Genomic DNA, 20,064 nt, shown 5'->3' with positions numbered 1-20,064 from the left:
TGACGTGTAATTGTTGATTGCATCTTTTATGGAATGATATGGGTGCTCGAAACCACCATTGTTGAATTAAAAGTTTAAAACTACTTTGACTAGCATTGCTAGTTGTGCGTAAATCAATTATGGACCTATCAGCCTTATAGGGTCACAAAACTTGAGTGTTTTAAGAAAATAGAGATTTATTAAGTTGCATAGATATCATCCCATTGCAATTTTTTTTTTTTTTTTTTTTGGTCAAAACGGTATTTCATTCATATACCTCTAACGTGAATATATCCAGACATATCAAAAAAAAGTAGACAAAATAAAGCATGTGGAACGCCCTCTAATCTAGACTAGAAGGTCTTCCCAGTATGCCGGGCAACATAAGAGGCGACCCAGTCTGCTGCACTGTTCGCCTCTCGGTAGGCATGGGCAATCTGACAGGAAGTCAGCTTCCGTACCAGACTGCGTGTGTCCCGTATCAGCGGGTGACCATCCCCATACGTGTCCACACCTCGTATCCAGTCAATCACTGTAGAGCAATCACCCTCGAGAACAAGTCTGTCGGCCCCCAGAACCCGTCTCGCGACCAGAACGCCCTCCCAAGCAGCCTGCAACTCTGCTCCCACCACCGAACAGCCAAAAATACTCCGTCCTCCAGCCGCGATAAATGTACCACGGTGGTCCCTGATCACGAAACCCACACCCCCTGATGCGCCATCCTCCGCCATACCACCATCGAAATTCACCTTAAGATAGCCAGGGGGTGGTGGTCCCATTGCAAGTTTTTGGTGTACTAAACTGGTGAATTGAGCGGTGACATGGCATAAGATCTGTGGCATTTTTGCTTTCTAGTTGCTAATTGGCTAGTAACTCACAATCATGGCTCAACAGTTTTATACATTGGGGCACTCGACATTCATAGACGGATACCGCTTGATGTAAGCTCTCTCAATGCAGCAGATGTATCTAAAATGAGGAATATATACTCTTCGTTTAAACAAAAAACCAAAAAAAGGGGATAGATTTGCCAATTTCATTTTACAAGAATGCAAGCCATTGGCTACACGTGTGCAATGAACCACAGTACTGCAAATGGTTTTGTGGTAACCACATGAAACATAAGTGATTGATACGAGAATATATACTAGGCACCAGGAAGCAAACTCAGGACTTATTTGGTTCGCAAGAAGAGAAAGTATGGTCAATAAAAAAAAAAAGAAAAATGTTTTATATTTGGTTGGAGTTTCCAAAAGAGAAAGATATAGAAGTAGCTTTCCAACGAAAATAAAATTACCATATTTTATGAAAAAAAAATCATAAAGGACATAAAAAAATCAAATTCCCAACGGCTAAAAATTTGAGCAAGTTTTTTTCGAACAATACCCTTAAACTTTTAGATAGAATGAGATAAGTTATTTATGTTTATTAAGGGCATAACAGATATTTTATATATATTTTTTAGGAAAGTGATACTTAACTAAATATAAATCATTTTGGAAGGCACCATTTTTTTATGGTCAACCAAACATGCAAAAACTATTTTTCCGAATATCAACTTTTTAAGAAAAATATTTTAATAAAAAAAATTCTTTCTATGAACCAAATAAGTCTGCAGTAGTTTCTGAAAAAAAGAAATTTATTAGTATAGACCCACCATGACTCTCCGCAAATAGAAGCAGGAGACTGCTGCATAAATAATAATTATCATGGTATTATTAACCCCTATGGAGAAGATAGAGGCCTACTCCACCAGTCACAGATAGCAGATTGTGTCACTGCTAGGTGCTTCAGAAAACCTTCTGAAAGGATAGAAGATAGATGTTTGCGTGCATGCAATTTTCAAATTTAATACTGGTTTTTATTCCTTCTGAAACCTAGCCAGTTTGCACCTAGCCAGTTCGCACCGACAAGTAATATCGCACCAAACTATAGACAGGCAACTTTCAAGTATAGATTTTGAAAGGGTGCTGAAGGAATTGCCTGCTTTATAAAGTAACAAGAGCATATATACCAAAACCACCATGGTACTGATGGCAATGTACTATTGCAATAAGCCAGCTATGTCAAAAACAATAGCAAGGAGAATGCACGTAAAGAACATGAGAGGGGATCAAAACAAACAACTCAAAGAGACCAACAATCCTGTCTGTTGACAAGATCATTACACAAAACAAATGCGAAGAAAACCAGGATTCCGGTCATGCTCAAAACTGAAGAAACAGAGAAAGTCACAATCCCATAACATAGGGTCGGAGGCAGGCACACAGTGACTCAAACTATAGGCCTTGATCAATTAGGTAGTCACCCAACCTCTCCACAACCATGTTGCACTGGCCTGGAGTCATGGGCTCCTCATAGATGCCAAAGATAAGTGCTTGGTTGGTCTTCTTTACAGTAACGCCCCCTGACCCCTGCAAAAGAGAGTTTGGAAGACTTCAATTTAGAACAAGGTGAAAAATAAACAACCAATACTACTTGTGCAGGGCAGGGAAAAATATGGGGTGCAACACAATCTTTGTGAAGCTAATCAAAGTGTCATCATCAGTCATTGCTCAAATGAGCAAATATTGTTTTCTATGTTTTTCCACTAAAAATGCCAGTGTTAATCTTCCCATTATAAAATTAACAGGAGCATCCTTGTTCCAGAGATGCCTACATATAAAGACAAATAAGAATATGTATAGAAAAGGGATTATGAAGGATGTGATGGTGATCGCTGTGATCATAGCAACACTATCCAGATAGTTTGTGTGTGTGCAGGCACGAGTGACAAGGAAAATGACTTACAAAAGCAGTACCCTGAAGCTCAGAAGGAAGGCATTAACCGATGTGCCCTTAACAAACCATCTAAAATAGGTGACAACCAGAAATTGGCAAATAGAACGAACTAAAGTACATTTAAAAGTTAATACAGCAAACACAATACAAAAATCAACAATAATGGCAAGAAAAAAAAAGCCCTATATATATCAAATCACAAACTTGAAAAGACCATGGACAATGGAGAAAACAAACAAGTTAGAAAACATAGGAAAAATACTCCCAAGTCTAGGGTTAGAGTTATGACTGCTAAGGCAATATCAGAGGTCTAAAGAGATAATTTATATTTTTGGGGAGAAGTAAAAGGCAAAGATAGCAAAAGCTGCAGAAGCATGATCCCAAATTAATGTAAGCTGCACATGTTCAATGAACAACTTGGATAAGCATCAAGGAAGTTATATTGCAACTGCAATATCACACTGCATGTCTCAAATATAAATACCATGCAATCACTATGTGCTATGTATCCTAAATAAGCTGTTACAACAACTCTGAAACATGAAAAGTTCCCTATGATTGCTAACATTCCCACAGCATGGTAAGATTTGTTAAGGTGTAAAATTCAAGCCACAAAGTATAAGAAGGGCCGATGCACTTAAGCATATATATGGAAAAATGCTAGCTTGGTGGAAACTTGTTCATGAGTCGATTATTATAAGCGTCTAAAAGCATGGTTCGTCATACCGGTCCGAACTAGATAGTACGGAGCGTACCATACTGTACTAATTCGGTACCGATATCCGGTATGGATGGCATACCGACACTCAGTATGCTGAAAAGATTCCGTACCGTACCGACACGGTACTAGTGTGGCATCATGACGAGGTCTGGTACCGAGACAGTGAACCTTGCCTATAAATATATACAACCTCTTAGAAACATGGAATTGTTAATATGCCAGGATGACAATGCAACTCCATGTACTACAGTTCTCCTAGCATAAGGTCATAAGAATCAACCCTTACTAGAATACTACAAGATAAAAGGGGGAGAAACGGGCGGGGTAGGAGAGGGGGCATAAATTTCAAAAGCAGTGCAAAGAGAAAAGTCTAGGCTTGGTAGAAATCATCTTGTCTATACCAAGCATAAAGCAGAACCAGCTGCCTGAGGTTAAATTTGGACATTAGCTCCATTTCAGCATATAATTTGGGATAACGAGAATAATGAAAAATCTGATGGCAAACAAGTTGTTCATTGTTGCAGCAAACAAAAATTAGAGGATCACAGGTGTACATCCAGCCTATAAAAAGTGCTTTTCTTTTGTCCTGTTTTGGGAATTTTGCAGCTATGCTACAACTCATTCATTATAGTCATTGCAGAAATATGTTTGACACTGGCCCCTGTAAAACAGCAACCAATTAACATCAAGTACACATGTATACACAATAACCATCTGTTTTGCAGTAGTAAATATTAATTTGTAACTTGGTTTGATAGTCATAAAATGATGCACGTTGATTGATATTTTGAAGATAAAACCACAAGAACTTGAATATCAAAGGAATTTGGTAATCAGTATAATTAAAATAAAGCATCACATTCATGAAAGCTAAACCACAAAATGGAATTCAAATAAAAGATGGATATGGAAGTACCATAAAAATTGAAAGACAATTATCAAAGCCAGATGAATATACATATAAATGCATGAAAATTGAAAAAGTAGAAAACATCTGGTAAAAGCTTCTTCTATGGTCCAGTTAACGAGGCATCAGACAAACAGCAGAGCACTTTAAACGCTACAACAGAGCATGACTCATTTGTTAATGAGTCATACCACAGCAAGGATATTTTGTTTGCCTTGCAACATTTTTGTCCATTTGTGTGGAAAATTTAAACAATAGGACTTCCTACGAAATTCCAGCACATATACTAGTGTTTGTTATATTGAAACAGGCATGGAAAAAAAAGGATAAAAACAAACATAGCAACCTAAACCAAGTCTAAGAAGAAAAGTGGTATAAACTGAGGATTTTGTAGCAGCAGCTGTGCATCAATAATGGTAGTGAGGAGTGTTAAGTACTGCAGGGTCTGTGGAACCTGCAGGAGCAGCAATGCAAAAGGTGAAGGCAACAAGAAAAACAAAAAAAAAGGGGGGGAAAAGGATAAATGAGAAGCAAAATGATCATCTTCACTGAAAGGTCTGTAGTTTTGAAGTGTTAATGAATTCAGTCGAACAGCCTTTGAACCTATGACTGAAAAAAAAAACAGGCAAGATATAAATAAAACCAAGAAAATTCAATCCAAAACCAACTTCTACACCAAATGAAATAGCCTGTAAGCCACCAAAACAAGAAACCACAGATAAATTTGCATAATTTTACATAAAATGTATGCCTTTGGTCTGTTTTGGTTGATTGGGCAGCATGGATTCACCTGTCGCCTTTTTCTTTTCTTTTTCTTCATCTTTATTTTTGCCCTTCTGTTTTGTCTCTTCACTCCGTACTCATTTCATTTCTAAGAAAATATGTGGTGGTCTCTTCCACTTTTTCGCTCAAAAAATTGTGAGGCGTATCAGATTTCTATTACCTGGATTATTTATTTATATTAAGAATGGGATACGGTGGGATTAATTTATATTTTTTATTAATTTATAAGATCTGACTAAAAAGCACATACGTCAACACATTTAAGAGGTGTGTGGAAGCTCATTTGATTGCTTTTGGCTTTTCCTTAGGTGACCAGTTTCAGAAAAACACATAAATAAGTGATCCACATATCTCTCAAGGAAGCATGTAAGAAAGAAAGTGTTCACCTTCTTTCCACGGATAACAGCTCCAGGTTCTCCTTGGATTACCATATATTTTGTTGACCCAAGATATAAGCCAGTGGGAGCAAGGGATCCCGGTTCAGCAAAATCATTCATTATATTAGTGATCTCCTCAGGCTTGAACTACACACATGCAACAAGAAAAAGAAAATTCCCTCTGTATTAATGGAAGATAAAGAACACAGTAAAAAGGAGAATACTATTGAACAGCTATATACAAATTAGCAGGAAAGGAAAAACTAACACGTAACATCTTGAAGCAATAAATGTTGGTTGCAGCTGGAGAGGCAACAAGAAGCATCCAAAATAATCAAGAACAGAGCATCAGAAAATCATATGATGCAAAATTATTTGTCAATATAACAAAAAAAGATCCCAATGGAGAAATAAAAAAATTCTTTTTATAAAAATTCAAAAAGACAAAAGACTCAGTCACCATATTGCACAAGGTGATTTCATTGGATAACAAATCAACAAGGAGGGAAGTAACATGCAATGCTGCAGTAGAATTTGGAGTTTACCAATTTTCATGCCCAAGCCAAAAGTCAGGCAAAGCTTCCCAGATTACAGAAACTTGTATGGTGAACTGCTCCAAACAATGCAAAAGCAATGGCATCCACATAAATAGAACCTTAAACCATAAATTTGATCTAGATGTTCATGTCCTCATCTTTAATTTCCTTTTCCCAAAGGAGAAAAATTATTCCAACTACTGTGCATAAATACACCACTCAGGAGTGTTGATATGTATATATACAACAGATGATGCTTCCCCTTCCTCAATTCTGTTGACATGCTCAAACTAACATTCGCTGAGCTTCACTAATGAATAAACAAACTTATAAAAATGCTGTTTACAGGAAATCAATCCACAGCGTATCCTTTTCATGAGATCAAAATGCTATGCTGTTGAAACCTGCAACTTGCCACCAGGTTATATGCAGATTCTACATAGGTGATATCTACAATCATCAAATACATACTGAAAAATTAGTGATCGGAGAGAGAGAGAGAGAGTGTGTGTGTGTGTGTGTGGAGGAAATTGCACCGCTACAAAACTTTTAGCAGAAACTTAAAATCAAAAAAAAAAGAAGAGTAAAACAGATTCCAACAGTGAGACATAATCAAATTCTGAATTACATAAAACAATATATTTTTTAAAAAAATTAACCATTAAAAACAGAATAAAATAACAAATGCTGCCAAAAAAGTTTGTTGATTTCTAAATGCATAAAACGGTAATGTTATAGAGAAATATTCTTAGAATGCCAGTTATCGTCTGGATCAACCGCCATGTAATCCACATTGCCATATGCAATCACGTCGACCATCTGAAACCAAATCAACCGATCCAAGCAGTGCATGCAAAGTCCAAAACCACAATTCCAACCACATTGCCGAAACCATCCTATTGAAGCTAGATCAGACCAAACCAACGAACAATGCATGCAGAACCAAAACTGATCATATTTAATCAAAACCATTGCATGCAAAGATATTGTGAATCGAAACCAACAAGATTTACTCGATCCATCAGAAAACGATGACGGGAACAAAAAAAAAATACGAGCTCGTCGAAATCCAATGCACGCATGGGATCGATCTAGTCCGCCACCCTCGCGCGGATCAAATGCCTCCCGAATCCAGATGGAATCCGATCTATATAAAACAAATGAAAAAAAAAAAGCTAAGATCCAGCGATGTCGGAAAGAATTATACCTGAGGGAACGATGAGCTCTGGGCCCAGACGCTGCCATCGTGCCCGACGATTGCCGCGGCGGTAAGGTGCTGGCCGTCGAGATCGCACATGAGGTGCTCGTCGACGTACGTTTGCCACGACATCTTGTCTCTCTCGCTTTCTCACTTCTCTTCTTCCTGGCCTCCGTTCGGTGTCTCGGTTTCTATAACTTTGGATGGAGAAACGTGAAGCCTCCTCCGGTAGTTCAAACACCCGTTCAACCCGATCGAATAAGCGCCCCTCATGTCCGGCTTTAATAAAGGGGAAAAATGCGCGCTCCCCGATTACGTTTCGCCCACCGATGGGCCCCAAATTACGAAGGAGTACCACCTCTTCCCGGTGGGAGCTTCTGATGTGAAGCCACTACAGGAGCGTATTCTGTATCGTCCGGAAGATCCAACGGCCGAGATTGATTTGATTGGATGCGGCGGTGGGACCGCGGCAAGATTTGCCTTGGAGGAAAGATGGAAAGAAATCTGAGCGTGGGTGTGATGATGAGACCAAAGGGGATTGGTACGAGCGGGGCCCACACCAGCTTGGCCGGATGGCCGCGGACGGCGGTGCTTTGCTTTACAAGGTAATTGGGCACGCGCTGTGGAGCCCAGCTCAAGGTTTTCCCAGCGGCCGTTGATTCAATCTCAAAGCATTAAACGGCTCAATAACGTCACATAATTATATTATTTGTATGCACAATAATTTTGCCAAATAATGCGGGCCTTTAGAAAGTAGATAATAATTTAAAACCTCATCCAAAATAACTAGTCAAAAAATATTATTTAAATTTTTTGATTCTATATAAGTACCCAAGATCCATCCAGCGAATAACCGATGTGAAACTAAACATACGCCGCACGGATTCTCACATACTCCTCTCATTCAGGTCCAGACGTCCTCATCAGGCTCGCGGTCAACTCCAATGGATCCGTGCTGCAGTATCCCCTAGTTTACATAGGTGGTTATGGGCCGGATCCACTCTGATATCTTGTGTAATAAACCACGATCTCATCCAAAAAAGGCTAGTCAGAAAATATTATTTAGATTTCTTGATTCTGTATAAATATCCAAAATTTATTCAGCGAATAACCAATATGCGACTAAATATATGCCCGCACGGATCCTCATAAAACATGTTTAGTATAAAAAGCCATAACGACTGCGGTCATCTTCATTTTAAAAGCTCAATAAACCTTACGACAATATTGGCCTAAATCTACCGGAATGTTTTGCCGAGAGGCACGCCCGAACAAGCGCGAATAGCTGGCCACATGTTGCTACGAAGCTATCGATAGGACTTGGCTGGAGGACCTTACTTTTTCTTTTCATATTCTCTCTTTTTTACTTTTGATAGGGGCAGCGGGAAGAATGGCCCGGAGCCAGCAACCAATACAATACAATGAAAATGGAATGATGAGTACAAAAGCTTTATATTTCTTAACAAATTCTGGTTCCATATCAGGGACCATTTCTCCCTGTTCCTCCTACCACAAAAAAAAAAAAAAAAAAAAAAAAAAACATTCTCAAACATCTCCTCTAAGTTTGGGGACTTGAATCAAACTATTTTGCATTTTTTATCTGAGAATTTGATAGATATTGACCAGAATCTATAGCCAAGTTGGGCTTTCAAGCAAAACATGCTTGTAAATTTGAGACGACATACACAAGTGAAAAAAGTTCTTCACAGTATCGAAAATATTTAAATTTGTAGTGGAGAATAATCATACTTGCCTGCCAAGAGACTTTGCTGCAAAATAAATATGCAGATGCCACTAAGATCGTATTAATCGACTCGGACACTGATCAGTAACCATAAATATATCTCGATCGATAACATTTCCGGAAAATGACACTTCTTCCTCAATTCACAATTAGCATGAGTTGAAACAAGGATTTTCAAATTGCTCACTGAACTACATAACAATCTTTTTTCTCTTACTTCTAACTTGAACCTAAAAGGACCTTCAAGAACAAGTTACATCAAGCAGAACACAACTAGCTGCGCAGCTAGGATGATCCAGTCATCTATTTAACCTATAGCTTCGCCCCCGGAAGGCCACACCAGCAGTCGTATCATTAGGCCTCGCGGAGGAATAGGCTTGCGATCGTATTGCCCACCGAGCAACTAATCTGTGTCTGTAAAACAAAACAGTCAAGGTTCTCACTGAAAGAAATGCCTTGTTTGGTTCCCTAGATGAGGTGATTGCTTCGAGTACACAACCAAATGCTCCTGAATTAAATGGTCTTGTCCATTTTGAAATCAACTAGAAATTATTTCAATCAAAAATATACATAGAAATATTTTACCATACAAAGAAAACTCTTCCAGAAAAACAAGATCAAGCAGTTTAACGACACCTTATAGGCAGCTGCCACAGCAGTCTTAAAAACAGACTTGGTAAATTGTAGGCCCATTCCTTGGATGAAGCTTAGGCTCTGAAAACTCATAAATGTAACTTATAACAGCCAAGTTGAATGGCAAACCAGGTCATTTAAGTGATATCTCTCAAGCTGAGTGGGAATGCGGGAAAGAAAGGCATGAGGCACAAGAATTATAGGGATCACGAGACTTCATAGACCCTGTATTCACAAAATTTTTGGGTACCAAGAATCATCTCTTCATTCCAATTCTTTTTCGCCTCTCTTCCTTTCCCTAGCAACCCCTAACCAGCATGGGAGATATCTTATGGATTGGGTAATTGAACATCCAAACAAGCCCAAATGTTACGAATGATGCATTTGACTGCCGATAGAAGTTTCAGACAAATGCATGGGGACTTAAACACATCCAAGGAATGGTGCATAAATACAAATAACTGGTAGATTGACAAGAGCCAGGTGAAAACCCCACACCGATAAAACACAGAAATAGAGGTAATAGTGCATCAGAATGACATGAAAAAGGATACACCCAATTTGGAGTCTTCAGAATATTTTTCCCACCAGCAAGAGGATGCAACACCGTTAGGAAGTAGTATAGATGCCCAGCGATAATTCCCAGTAGGTCAGGCATAAGCGGCGAACCAAAGATAACATCCAGTGCAAGCATTGCCCATGGTAGATAAAATGCCTACAGATGAAAGCAAAGGAAATACAAATGTGAGGATTCACCAAAAATTTTAGGGGAACTAAGAATTACTGAAGTTAGCATACTTTTAGTGTAACAAGGCCATAAATGTTGATCTGGGCATCTGGAAACTCTCTGCTCCAAACATAGAGAAGCATAAAGACCAGTGAAATCCCTAAGAAAGGGGACCATAGAGGAGGGATGGCAGACAAAGCCTACAATTATTAAGTACCAAAATTAAGAAAAGGTTAGCTAGCTTGTTGGAGGAGTATTTCTATGATTACAAGCACCCAATATTACAATCAAAATATATTAATTACAAAGAGATGATGGTAGAGAAAGAGGCTATCCAAAAAGAAGATCTCACTTACCAACAATGAGAATGCTCCAAACATCATCATCCATAAAAAGTCTGCAGTACGCTTGTCGAAAGGACCTCTCTCCAACTGTACTCCATATCTTGCTCTACAAGCCAAATACATTTATTATCAAGTCAGAAGCACGATAATTTTGTTAAAACTCCTGCAAATCTGCTAAAATCACATAATAAAACTAGAAGGATACCCAGAAGCTTACATCATGAGAAGACGAATTCCAAAGTTGATTGAAAATTTACCAAGAAAGAAAAAGTTTGTGAGCAACCTCCACACCTGCAAATAAAGTCAGATTTAGTTCGGAATTATTCAAAATATTCTCACAGAAATCTTTATTCTCTCGCGTGAAATATTATGCATCCCACTAGGAGAACGTGGAAATGTGGGACACAATGAGACTGAATCAGGGTTTGAGACTAGACATATGGGACATCCAATTAACATATAATGTCCTATCTCAAGCCCAAGAGAGGCCCAGGCCAAAGCTGGCACCAGAGTATTGGGTAAGTTTTCAGGTCGGGTTGGTCCTGGACCAGGCCAAGTTCATTTTCAGCAAGTTTACATGCCCAGACCTGGCTCAGAACACACACACTCCCCCTCTCTCTCCCTCCCTCTCCCTCTCCCCCCTCTGTGGCTGTGAAACAGAGCCTGAGCCTTATCTTTTTTCAGGTTGAGCCGCTCAGGCTGAACAGGGTGGTCCACCCCACTGATAGCCCTACAGTTATGTTATTAGATTTCAACATTTACTATATATTTGGTGTTTAAGATACCAAGAGATTGGAGCCAAGAAAGATACGAAGTCCAGCCATAGATTTGCTCGCGTCAATATATCCTAAACAATGCTAAAAGATTCAATAAAGATGACCTTGCTGGAGGATGTGATGATCAAACATGAAAGTTTCGTAGCAGAGGATATTCTAGATCAACTAAAGATCATCTGACCGCCAATGAGTATTTGGTAAAAAAAACTTTTGATAGCAAAGATAATAAAGAGTCAGAGTTCCCATCTAAATTTGTGGGCACAATCGGGATTATGAAGGGACATAAATATATCAAGGGATTACAATTACTTTGAGAAAAATAATGGTTGCAACCAGCAAGTGCATAAGAGAGGCCATTAATCTTGATATACATATACTCCTTGGTGCTCCTGGTGATAGGTCAAGTCCATGGCTTAGGATTGCATGTCCATTTATACTTCTTTCTTCACCTCTTGCCCAAATTCCACCAACTCCTCCATTGTATATGACTCCATTAATTCTTGGGAAAAATTCTTTATTGTCCGCTTTCTCCCTACCTAGCTCCAATCATCCTTTAGCGTCTTCTACCTCCCAACCAACCTGTGCCCCTCTATGTTCCAACCTAATGATCTTCAAAATCCTTGTATCACCAATATTCTCCTCCACTTCCCCGTTCTTGATTCTTGTTTCTCATCTTCTTCCTATCCTTCCCTACCCTGATGACTGCAAGGCCCCTTCTCCTTCCGAACAACTTATATATGCTTCATACCAAATCCAAGCCAAAAAAAGATTCTATAGTAAGGATATCATATTTCACTCCCTCAGGTCATCCTTACCACTACCACAATAGTTCAAAGGCTAGTGAAAGAGAAGTTGACGTATTATATATTTAGTAATGATGGAATCGAGAGGGTGAGCCTTGATAAAACAGTAAGGTTGCTCCATGATGACAGGTCGTTGGTTTAAAACTCAGAAAATGCCTCTCTGCATACGAGGGTAAGGCTACATAATCTGGCCCTCTCCAGACCCCTTAATGGTGGGAGCCTCGTGTACTAGGCCACCCTTTTTAGTGAGGATGGAATCAACTCTATATTATTAATTATACAGACATAAAGGGGCATTCAGCAAGTGGAATGCTTGTTGCATTAGATAAGTAATGCAGCACTGTTCACATTGGGTTAGGGTTGATCCAACTGAAGTTAAGCTGTATGAAGGCAACCTAAGTATGGATGTACTTTTCACCAATTCAAAGGCCTGAACTAAAGGTGAAAAAGCTTCAATGCAACTAAGCATATTTCTAGAGGCACATCATAAAACTTCATATGTTACTTGAAAAGTGATGATGAGGGACTCAGCATAGAAGGTCACCTGGCTCATTAGTGAGATAATTAGTTGCAGTAGTGCACACACCCTAAGAATAATACTTTTACCTTTAATACATACATACATAAAAAAAGGTGCATCTTACCAATTTTGTGAAGGTCGATGATTATATTGGTCACAGACCAGGGTGGCAATGTGATCATTCATCCAAGAATACTAGGAAAAATGTAAATAATGATGACACTCTCTTGGAACATGAGTTGCTAGAAGGCTATGGATTCTCTTGCTGCATGTCAAGAAAGGCAATGATGCAAAGAGATTTTGTTGGTTGACATGCATAAGATACCTTGATTGCTAACCATAGCCATAAAAACAAGTGGCATGTACGACTGCATTCACCACGATGTCAAACCCAACAAGGACAATTGGCATTTTTATGTTGAACACTATACCTTTTCCTTCGGCTTTCGCATAATTGGTCAATAAAGCAGGTTACAGCATGCTAAATGAGGATTGGTCAGTGAATGATCCTAATAAGATGCCTCAAATTGCCTTGTAAATTGGGCCATGTTATTATAAGGTTAACGTTAGTCCGAGAATTTAAGGGAACCCCACTACTGACCAATGTTGCAAGAATCTCGACAAGATTGCTCAGCACAATGTAGACCTAGTGTATATCTTTCATTATATGACCATGATAGGCCTAGTTAATTGAAAAGAGAACAAATGCATAAATCCAATATAAGCTGAGCTAGATTTATATTCTTTCATTATATAACTCTTGTTTGACTAAAGGCAATAGAACAGCATAATTTTCAGAAAATTGGTTTCACAAAGACTCCAATACATATAAAAGATGACTTGTTTAGCACTCCAAAGAGAATGATATGTACAAATGAGCAAGATTAAAATGAACAATGGACTGCTGACTAGTAACAGAATTCCCAGCGGACAAAATGGTAAAAAATTTTACAATGAATAAGACTGCTACTTAAACTTAATAAACTTGTCAATACATGTTATGTCAACGCCACTTGTTATAGAACATAAACATTTAAGTACGATGACTTCCTGAACAAACTATGCAATATTATAAGGGAGAGAAAAACCTTAGTAGGGTAAAAAAAAAGATTGAGCATGGTACCTGAAAATGTGAAAGTACAAACGGATAGTATAGTGCAATACTTGCAGGAGGAAGTATTCCTAACTGACATGCCACTGTGGTCAGCAAACACAGGGTCCCGTATCCCTTGCTTATTGGTGGAAGAGAATTATAGAATCTGAATTTTTTTTAAAAAAAATCACAAAGTACAGCAAAGTTACCAAACAAAACACTAACCCAAACTACATCAAATCTCAAGCATCGCGCTAATTAAATTCCAAGAGAGAAAGATTCTCTTTAGGCATATAATATGCAAAATTAAAAATACATGCATGGAAAATGTACACCATTGGTTCCAGGAACAAGCCATGACATGGGCTTCTTTTCAAGTCAGATAATTTATGCAGCTTGGGTTACTCGGTCTAGGCACTCAAGCATGATGAAAGGTTTTAAGAAATGTTTCCAACAGATAAAGAAAGACAACATCACTGGTACAAATTTTAAATCCTTCAACTTCAGATATTAGCACGAGTTAGGAGACTCCTCAGATTCTGAAAATTACATTTAGAAGCAAGCCACACTAGTTCTAAAACTCGAAAGGAAGGTATTGTAGTCATCAACATGAAATAAATAAAATAATTATATCGCTGGCCCTCAATGGTGATTATACGCAAAATCAAACCCTAAAGAGCGATAGCAACCCTCCCAATTGCCCACAAAAACTAACCCTTCCCCTTCTTTGGGGACACGGATCAAGCTTCACCCGAAGATTAGCATCAAAACCCCAGCAGAGATCTAAATCCAACTAATTTTAAAAATAACAAACCCGGTAACCTATAACTCCATACAAACGGCATCTCGAAGACTTCGAAGACAAATTCGCCAAAAAAAATACAGTCTTTTAGAAATTATTTTCAATTAGCCAAATATATAAACGACAAAACATTTTTTTTCAACAGAAATTAGAAATCAGAGATATCGACAAAGAAACCAAGAAATTTTCGAAGAAGAAATATAAGAAAAATTAGAAGAAGTAAAGAAGTTACTCCGCGGGCGTAGACATCGCCCCAATTCGAATAGAGACGTTAGATCCGGAATTGCTCTTATCGATCGATGGGGAGACGGAGACGAAGAGAGAAGCCAAGAAAAGTTGGAGAGAAGGCAAGAACAGCTAATGCTCAACCGGAGGCGTGAGATAAAGAAGGTTCCGTGGAACTCCTGGAGAGCACCCGAAACTTCGCTGAGTCGCACATGCGACCGTCAAGCCTCGAGGGACCGTTATGTGACGTGGCGGGTCACCGGCGACCGCTCGATGTTCTAATCCAACGGCAGTGGATAGCCTGCGGTCATTCTCTATATTTCTCTCCAAGGGAACAAGTTTGGTCTAAAACATCCTCTCCAACATACTCTCTCAAGGCCCAACGGACCGTGCAGTGGCAGAGGAAGACACTTCTGCTTCCAAATATTTGGACGACGGTTAGAACTTAGAAATGAAGTGATCTTTCAGACTCAGTATATACCGAAAAGAATAAAATGACGGACTGGATAGCTGTATATGTGACCAGTCACTCAAAAGACACCCTGTGGGCCAGAGAAACGGAATTGCCTAGGGCACTTTGGGACCTGTTGTTTACTAATTTTATTAGATGTATCCATACTCATAATATATAAAATATCCATTTTAGCAATATATATATATATATTCTCAAAGGACCAGAGCTACAGTTTGGATAAGCCCAACCTAACCTAACTCTATCTTAATCCAATATAGCATCGGATTTGTCCAACCTAGTCCCATCTTAAACTAAACTCAAGTTTGGCCTGGTTATTATCGAAGAAGACTGGATTTGATCAGATTAATTAGATTAAATTAGGTTATATAAATAATTTAAAATGAAAAAATCGATCACTTTTCCAAGTTACTAGGTTAATATTAGATTGATTGAGATCTTAGATAAGTATATTTCAGCAATTCTATGACTCAATAGACTAAAAATATGATTAAATAAAATATTTTATATCCCAAATTAGTATGGAATTATATTGAAGAAAAGCAAAACTGCCAAGAGCACAATTGTATATAGTGTATACCATACTTTGGGTCAACTTATTAAGACTCTCTAATTAGGTTCGAGCTAGATACTTTCTCAGATGCTACATTAGAAATTTGAACATCCTAACTAGATGGATAGGATCGCATGCATTCTGCGCATGTTCTTTACAAAAACACATCAAAAAAAAAAAAAAAACACTAAGTACTAGCATGGGAATTTTGTAGGATAACATGGACAACAATCATGGCGCTGCAAGAAAGGTGGAGTTTGTAAAATAAGGCTAGCTCAAGTGGAACAGTTTATGACCTGGCCAATGGACACTCCAAGTTTTTATCCTTCCATAACCAATTCACAGAATTCAAAAGACTGCTTATATGATCAGACAAGACAAGGTCCCCCAAAAAAATCTACAATCAAACTATTCTAACCTGCATGTAATCAGAGAATGAATGTACATACATATGGATACACCCCTCATGACTATGAGACATATAAGATAATTTTTCCTTCTTAAGACAGCCTCCTCCCCCATCTATCCAGCCATTCGTCTTAAGCAAAACTCTTCCCCAAGCTATGAGGGCTTCAGGCGATGCCTAAAACCGGAGCAAATGAGAGTAACAACATAAAGAGCAGGACTTCCATAAGCTTCTTCTGGATACCACCCTGTGCTCTTGATGAAACAGCTGATGTTGTAGAATTTCCACTGCTCAATTTACTGTAAGCGTGCAAGTAGAGACCATTTCAGTTAAGGAGTTTGTACAGTTTGATCCACTGAATGCTAACAAAAAGATTAGTATATACATACCCTGAGGTTGCATAAATGCAATTGTCATAACCTGCAGACAAATCAATGTATCAAGGAATAATCATGTGAGAAAAGATTGAAAGGACAAGAAGTAATCGTTCTTCGAGAATCTAAAAATGGTGCTAAAATGGCTTTATTATGTTCTAGTAATAGTGCAAATTTCAGAAATTAAGCCTCATGAAGTAAGCTTAGTTAGCTTTTAGACCTAGAAACCTTCTCAAGAGGCACAAAATACCTATCAAACTTAAATAATAGCGAAGTCTTGATCCAAAAATTTTCTTTTTTTGTCTCGGAGAGCTCTCAGCATAGCAGCCCTAAAGATTGGTATGAACTGACTGACAAGGTTCAGGGGCATATCTTTCGCGCGAAAGAAGGAATCAACTTCCTTCATGCAAGTCCACCTTTGGGTCATCCACTTGCCGCTTTGAGATCTGTGCATGTGGATGAATAATGGAGTTCAGAGTGCTCTGAGATCTGTGCCATGGATGATCCAACGGTGGATTCGTACGAAGGAAGTTGAATCCTCCTTTTGTGAGAAATATACAACCCTACTCCAACTGACAAAGGTTATTTTAGGATAACTTGAACCAGCATAATGGAGGAGAACATATTTCGCAAAAGAAGCAGTGTAAGGGCTATTACAACTTCAAATTTCATTCAGTCAACAGTCAACGAGGGGCAGGGTATGTGAGCTGCTGTAAATGGAGGATGTTAGAATCCAGATTGATTTTGTCATTAAGTTGTCAAGGGCATTATTTGGCAATGTTGAAGAAGGCATCACAACTCACACTAATCAATACACATGTATTAGTCAATCTGAGAGATATCTAAGAAATTGCAAAAGAATTCGTGCCATCTTAAAAATATAAAAAGCCCTTCAACTATTCATGGCCAAAAATTACTAGTAATATCATTTCGAGGCATTTGGTGGCTTTTGAGATTAAATATGAGGCGATTGTCAAGAAACTTATGCTCCACGAGTTTCAATTTGATTTTTGAATTGTGACAAACGGCAACGTTTTTCATGCCAGAATGTGATATAAAATTGCAATTCACCTAAACTACATGGGGACAATTCAATTTCTTTTCTTTGAATCAACCTGATCTTTAACAAGGTCATGACATTCAGGGATCTTGTCTTCCTCTTCTTGACCCCTAAATCCCCAAAGCCACTTTCCCAACAAGGACAGGCTTGTGTCCTGATGTATAGTGATCCAATCTCTTCAACCATTAGCAGACTTCTAGAGATTCTCCCTGCCTATCCAAGTGATCGATGTCCTTTATCCATGCCATTATGACCTCTCCAATCTGCATCCTAATGGGAAGGTTGGAGAACCCAACAGCAACCATACCACCTAAAGGTAGGTGCTCTCCTTTCCACCAACTTTTCTGCCTTTCTAGTCTCCCTACCATGGTGCCCAGATCACGCATACCCTGGTCATTAAGCTACAAAACAGGCACTAGTTATCACATTTTCATGGTCATAAAGATCGAACCAGGTGGCTGAGGAAATGGATGAAGTTCTAAATGGGTCGTGCAAGGCATATTATTGCGCTAACAGCCTAACACAAGGGATCATTTGAGATTCATCTTGAACTTTGAATAGGTTTCAGAAGTAAATGTTTCTGAAGGCTCAGGACTATTTGTTATTGGAATTCATACAGAGGCTCAACGATCGAAAAATCCTAATTGAAATAAGGTATCAGCTTGGAAGTGACTAAATGCCAAATCAGGTGTCCATATGGAGGTCATCATATCGAGCATAATGTGGTTTGTTGTGGCAATGATAGGCAAGCGATAATGACAACAGTTGGAATGGTTCTGAATTCTGATGGTAGCCCTGATGCAAGATCAATATAATGCAAGATCAGTGACGGTGGGGAACAGGGGGCACCAAACAATAGCAGACACTGGCAGATATAAATATGGGCAGCACACATGTGCAAGGTATGTCCTCATAATTTTGCTGAATTTGTCATGAATACTGAATTGCACAATTAAGTCTTATTGTTTGCAGATCAAAGTTCTAGCACGTTTGCATGATACATTGTCCATAGAAGTTTAATCTCATCAGTAGATATTATACAGCATATGCATGTACAAGCTACGCGGTGTTCTCGCATCATTACAAACTTTGTCATTGTGTTATAGGTTGTTGGATCACATAGCAGACATCCTATAACGGGGGATCGAGAATGGCATTTATGTTTCCTAAGTTTTACACCATTAGCATTACTCCATATCATGGCACAATTTTGTATCGCACATCCACCAATTATGGAATGTTTAGGATATTTCTGATAATAGAAATCACTAATATACAGGTATTTAATATTATAGTTAATTTATTATAGAATGAGGGTTATTCTACTGGTAGGAAAACAAAATCAGACTTATCCATCCATGCTGGAGGTGAGATGCAAAATGACATGAAATGGGAGAAGGATAGTTGTATGAATTAGAGAAAAATCCGTAAGTTGCATCAAACACTTGGAACAAAGATACTTCTATTATTTCATATTTTGATCAGGATGTGATAAGATGGGCATGCTTACTTGGATCTTTTCTTGTCCTTAGCCCTGCACCTCCAAAGCTACAAGCAACATCAGTAGCCCCATTCTGCTGATAATAGCTATTAAAAGCATATGACGCATGAGAAGCCAAAGTATCCGGTTGATAACAAGGCTGGCTAGGCTGAATCGCCGAACAATCGACATTGCCAGAACCGCAAGCCCAATTCAAGGCATTTTGTAGATCCAGTTCTGAAGCATTGCTTGAAGCAACGCACCAAGTCCCATTAGAACTTGTAATGTTTGCCCCTGTAATGCCATCCACATTCCCTCTGCCAGTCAAGTCGAGACTATAAACACTAGTTCGGTCAGGGTAGAACAGCCCCCAATTCCTCTCTGATTCCAGCCCAGGCTTCCTATTCTCATTGAACAGTGAAAATATATAGACATCGATCTCCTCCCCCGGCTTTGCCGGAGTTCCTGTATCATTGATGACATGGCGAATAAGATTGGTGTTGTAAGTCTGAGCATCATCTGGAGTTGCAGCAGTTTCTTTGGCAGAGCCCTTGTTAGGCCACCCTGATTCAGTAACCATAACCTTCAGAGTCCTGAAATTTAGAGCCATGAGCGCGAAAAAGACAGCATCCAGCTGAGCGTCGAACATGCTGGTGTAAACCAAACCAGTATTTGGATCGATGACATCCGAAGATGACGATGAGAACAGTACGTAATTCAAAGAGACATTTGTCGGCGAAGCTCTATAAGCATAGTAAGGATAGAGATCC

General features: G+C 38.8%; 3 protein-coding genes across 3 annotated transcripts in view; all 3 read right to left on the bottom strand.

Moving 5' to 3' along the window:
• Nucleotides 1-1,950: 1,950 nt before the first annotated feature.
• LOC103714348 (profilin) lies at nucleotides 1,951-7,542 on the bottom strand. Its single transcript, XM_008801556.3, has 3 exons — nucleotides 7,292-7,542; nucleotides 5,558-5,695; nucleotides 1,951-2,393 (listed from the first exon to the last, which is right to left on the bottom strand). The coding sequence occupies exons 1-3, from the start codon at nucleotides 7,412-7,414 to the stop codon at nucleotides 2,259-2,261; spliced, it is 396 nt and encodes a 131-aa protein (XP_008799778.1). The 5' UTR covers nucleotides 7,415-7,542; the 3' UTR covers nucleotides 1,951-2,258.
• Nucleotides 7,543-9,052: 1,510 nt separating this feature from the next.
• LOC103714347 (derlin-1) lies at nucleotides 9,053-15,156 on the bottom strand. Its single transcript, XM_008801554.3, has 7 exons — nucleotides 14,957-15,156; nucleotides 13,953-14,088; nucleotides 10,948-11,021; nucleotides 10,743-10,836; nucleotides 10,458-10,586; nucleotides 10,214-10,374; nucleotides 9,053-9,440 (listed from the first exon to the last, which is right to left on the bottom strand). The coding sequence occupies exons 1-7, from the start codon at nucleotides 14,971-14,973 to the stop codon at nucleotides 9,326-9,328; spliced, it is 726 nt and encodes a 241-aa protein (XP_008799776.2). The 5' UTR covers nucleotides 14,974-15,156; the 3' UTR covers nucleotides 9,053-9,325.
• Nucleotides 15,157-16,234: 1,078 nt separating this feature from the next.
• LOC103714346 (glucan endo-1,3-beta-glucosidase 13-like) overlaps nucleotides 16,235-20,064 on the bottom strand; it is a 5,091-nt gene continuing 1,261 nt past the window's right edge. The window contains exons 2-4 of the mRNA XM_008801553.2: nucleotides 19,325-20,064; nucleotides 16,770-16,800; nucleotides 16,235-16,679 (exon numbers count right to left, since the gene is read on the bottom strand). The exon at nucleotides 19,325-20,064 is cut by the window's right edge and continues 535 nt beyond it. Of these exons, the coding sequence (XP_008799775.2) occupies nucleotides 16,547-16,679; nucleotides 16,770-16,800; nucleotides 19,325-20,064 (904 nt within the window). The 3' untranslated portion in view covers nucleotides 16,235-16,546. The remainder of the gene's footprint in view (nucleotides 16,680-16,769; nucleotides 16,801-19,324) is intronic.

Source organism: Phoenix dactylifera, chromosome 4 (assembly GCF_009389715.1).
Source record: "Phoenix dactylifera cultivar Barhee BC4 chromosome 4, palm_55x_up_171113_PBpolish2nd_filt_p, whole genome shotgun sequence".
Classification (NCBI taxonomy): Eukaryota; Viridiplantae; Streptophyta; class Magnoliopsida; order Arecales; family Arecaceae; genus Phoenix; species Phoenix dactylifera.
Note: the sequence above shows the minus strand (reverse complement) of the source record. Positions and strands in the feature narration are given on the sequence as shown.

Coding starts and splice junctions, on each gene's coding strand:
- LOC103714348 (XM_008801556.3), bottom strand. CDS start 7,414: ATGTCGTGGCAAACGTACGTCGACGAGCACCTCATGTGCGATCTCGAC. Junction 5,696..7,291: donor AGAGCTCATCGTTCCCTCAG/GTATAATTCTTT, acceptor GCATGTGTGTAG/TTCAAGCCTGAGGAGATCAC. Junction 2,394..5,557: donor CTGTTATCCGTGGAAAGAAG/GTGAACACTTTC, acceptor TCTCTTTTGCAG/GGGTCAGGGGGCGTTACTGT.
- LOC103714347 (XM_008801554.3), bottom strand. Junction 11,022..13,952: donor TTGTACTTTCACATTTTCAG/GTACCATGCTCA, acceptor CTTTATTTGCAG/GTGTGGAGGTTGCTCACAAA. Junction 10,587..10,742: donor TTGGAGCATTCTCATTGTTG/GTAAGTGAGATC, acceptor TAATAATTGTAG/GCTTTGTCTGCCATCCCTCC.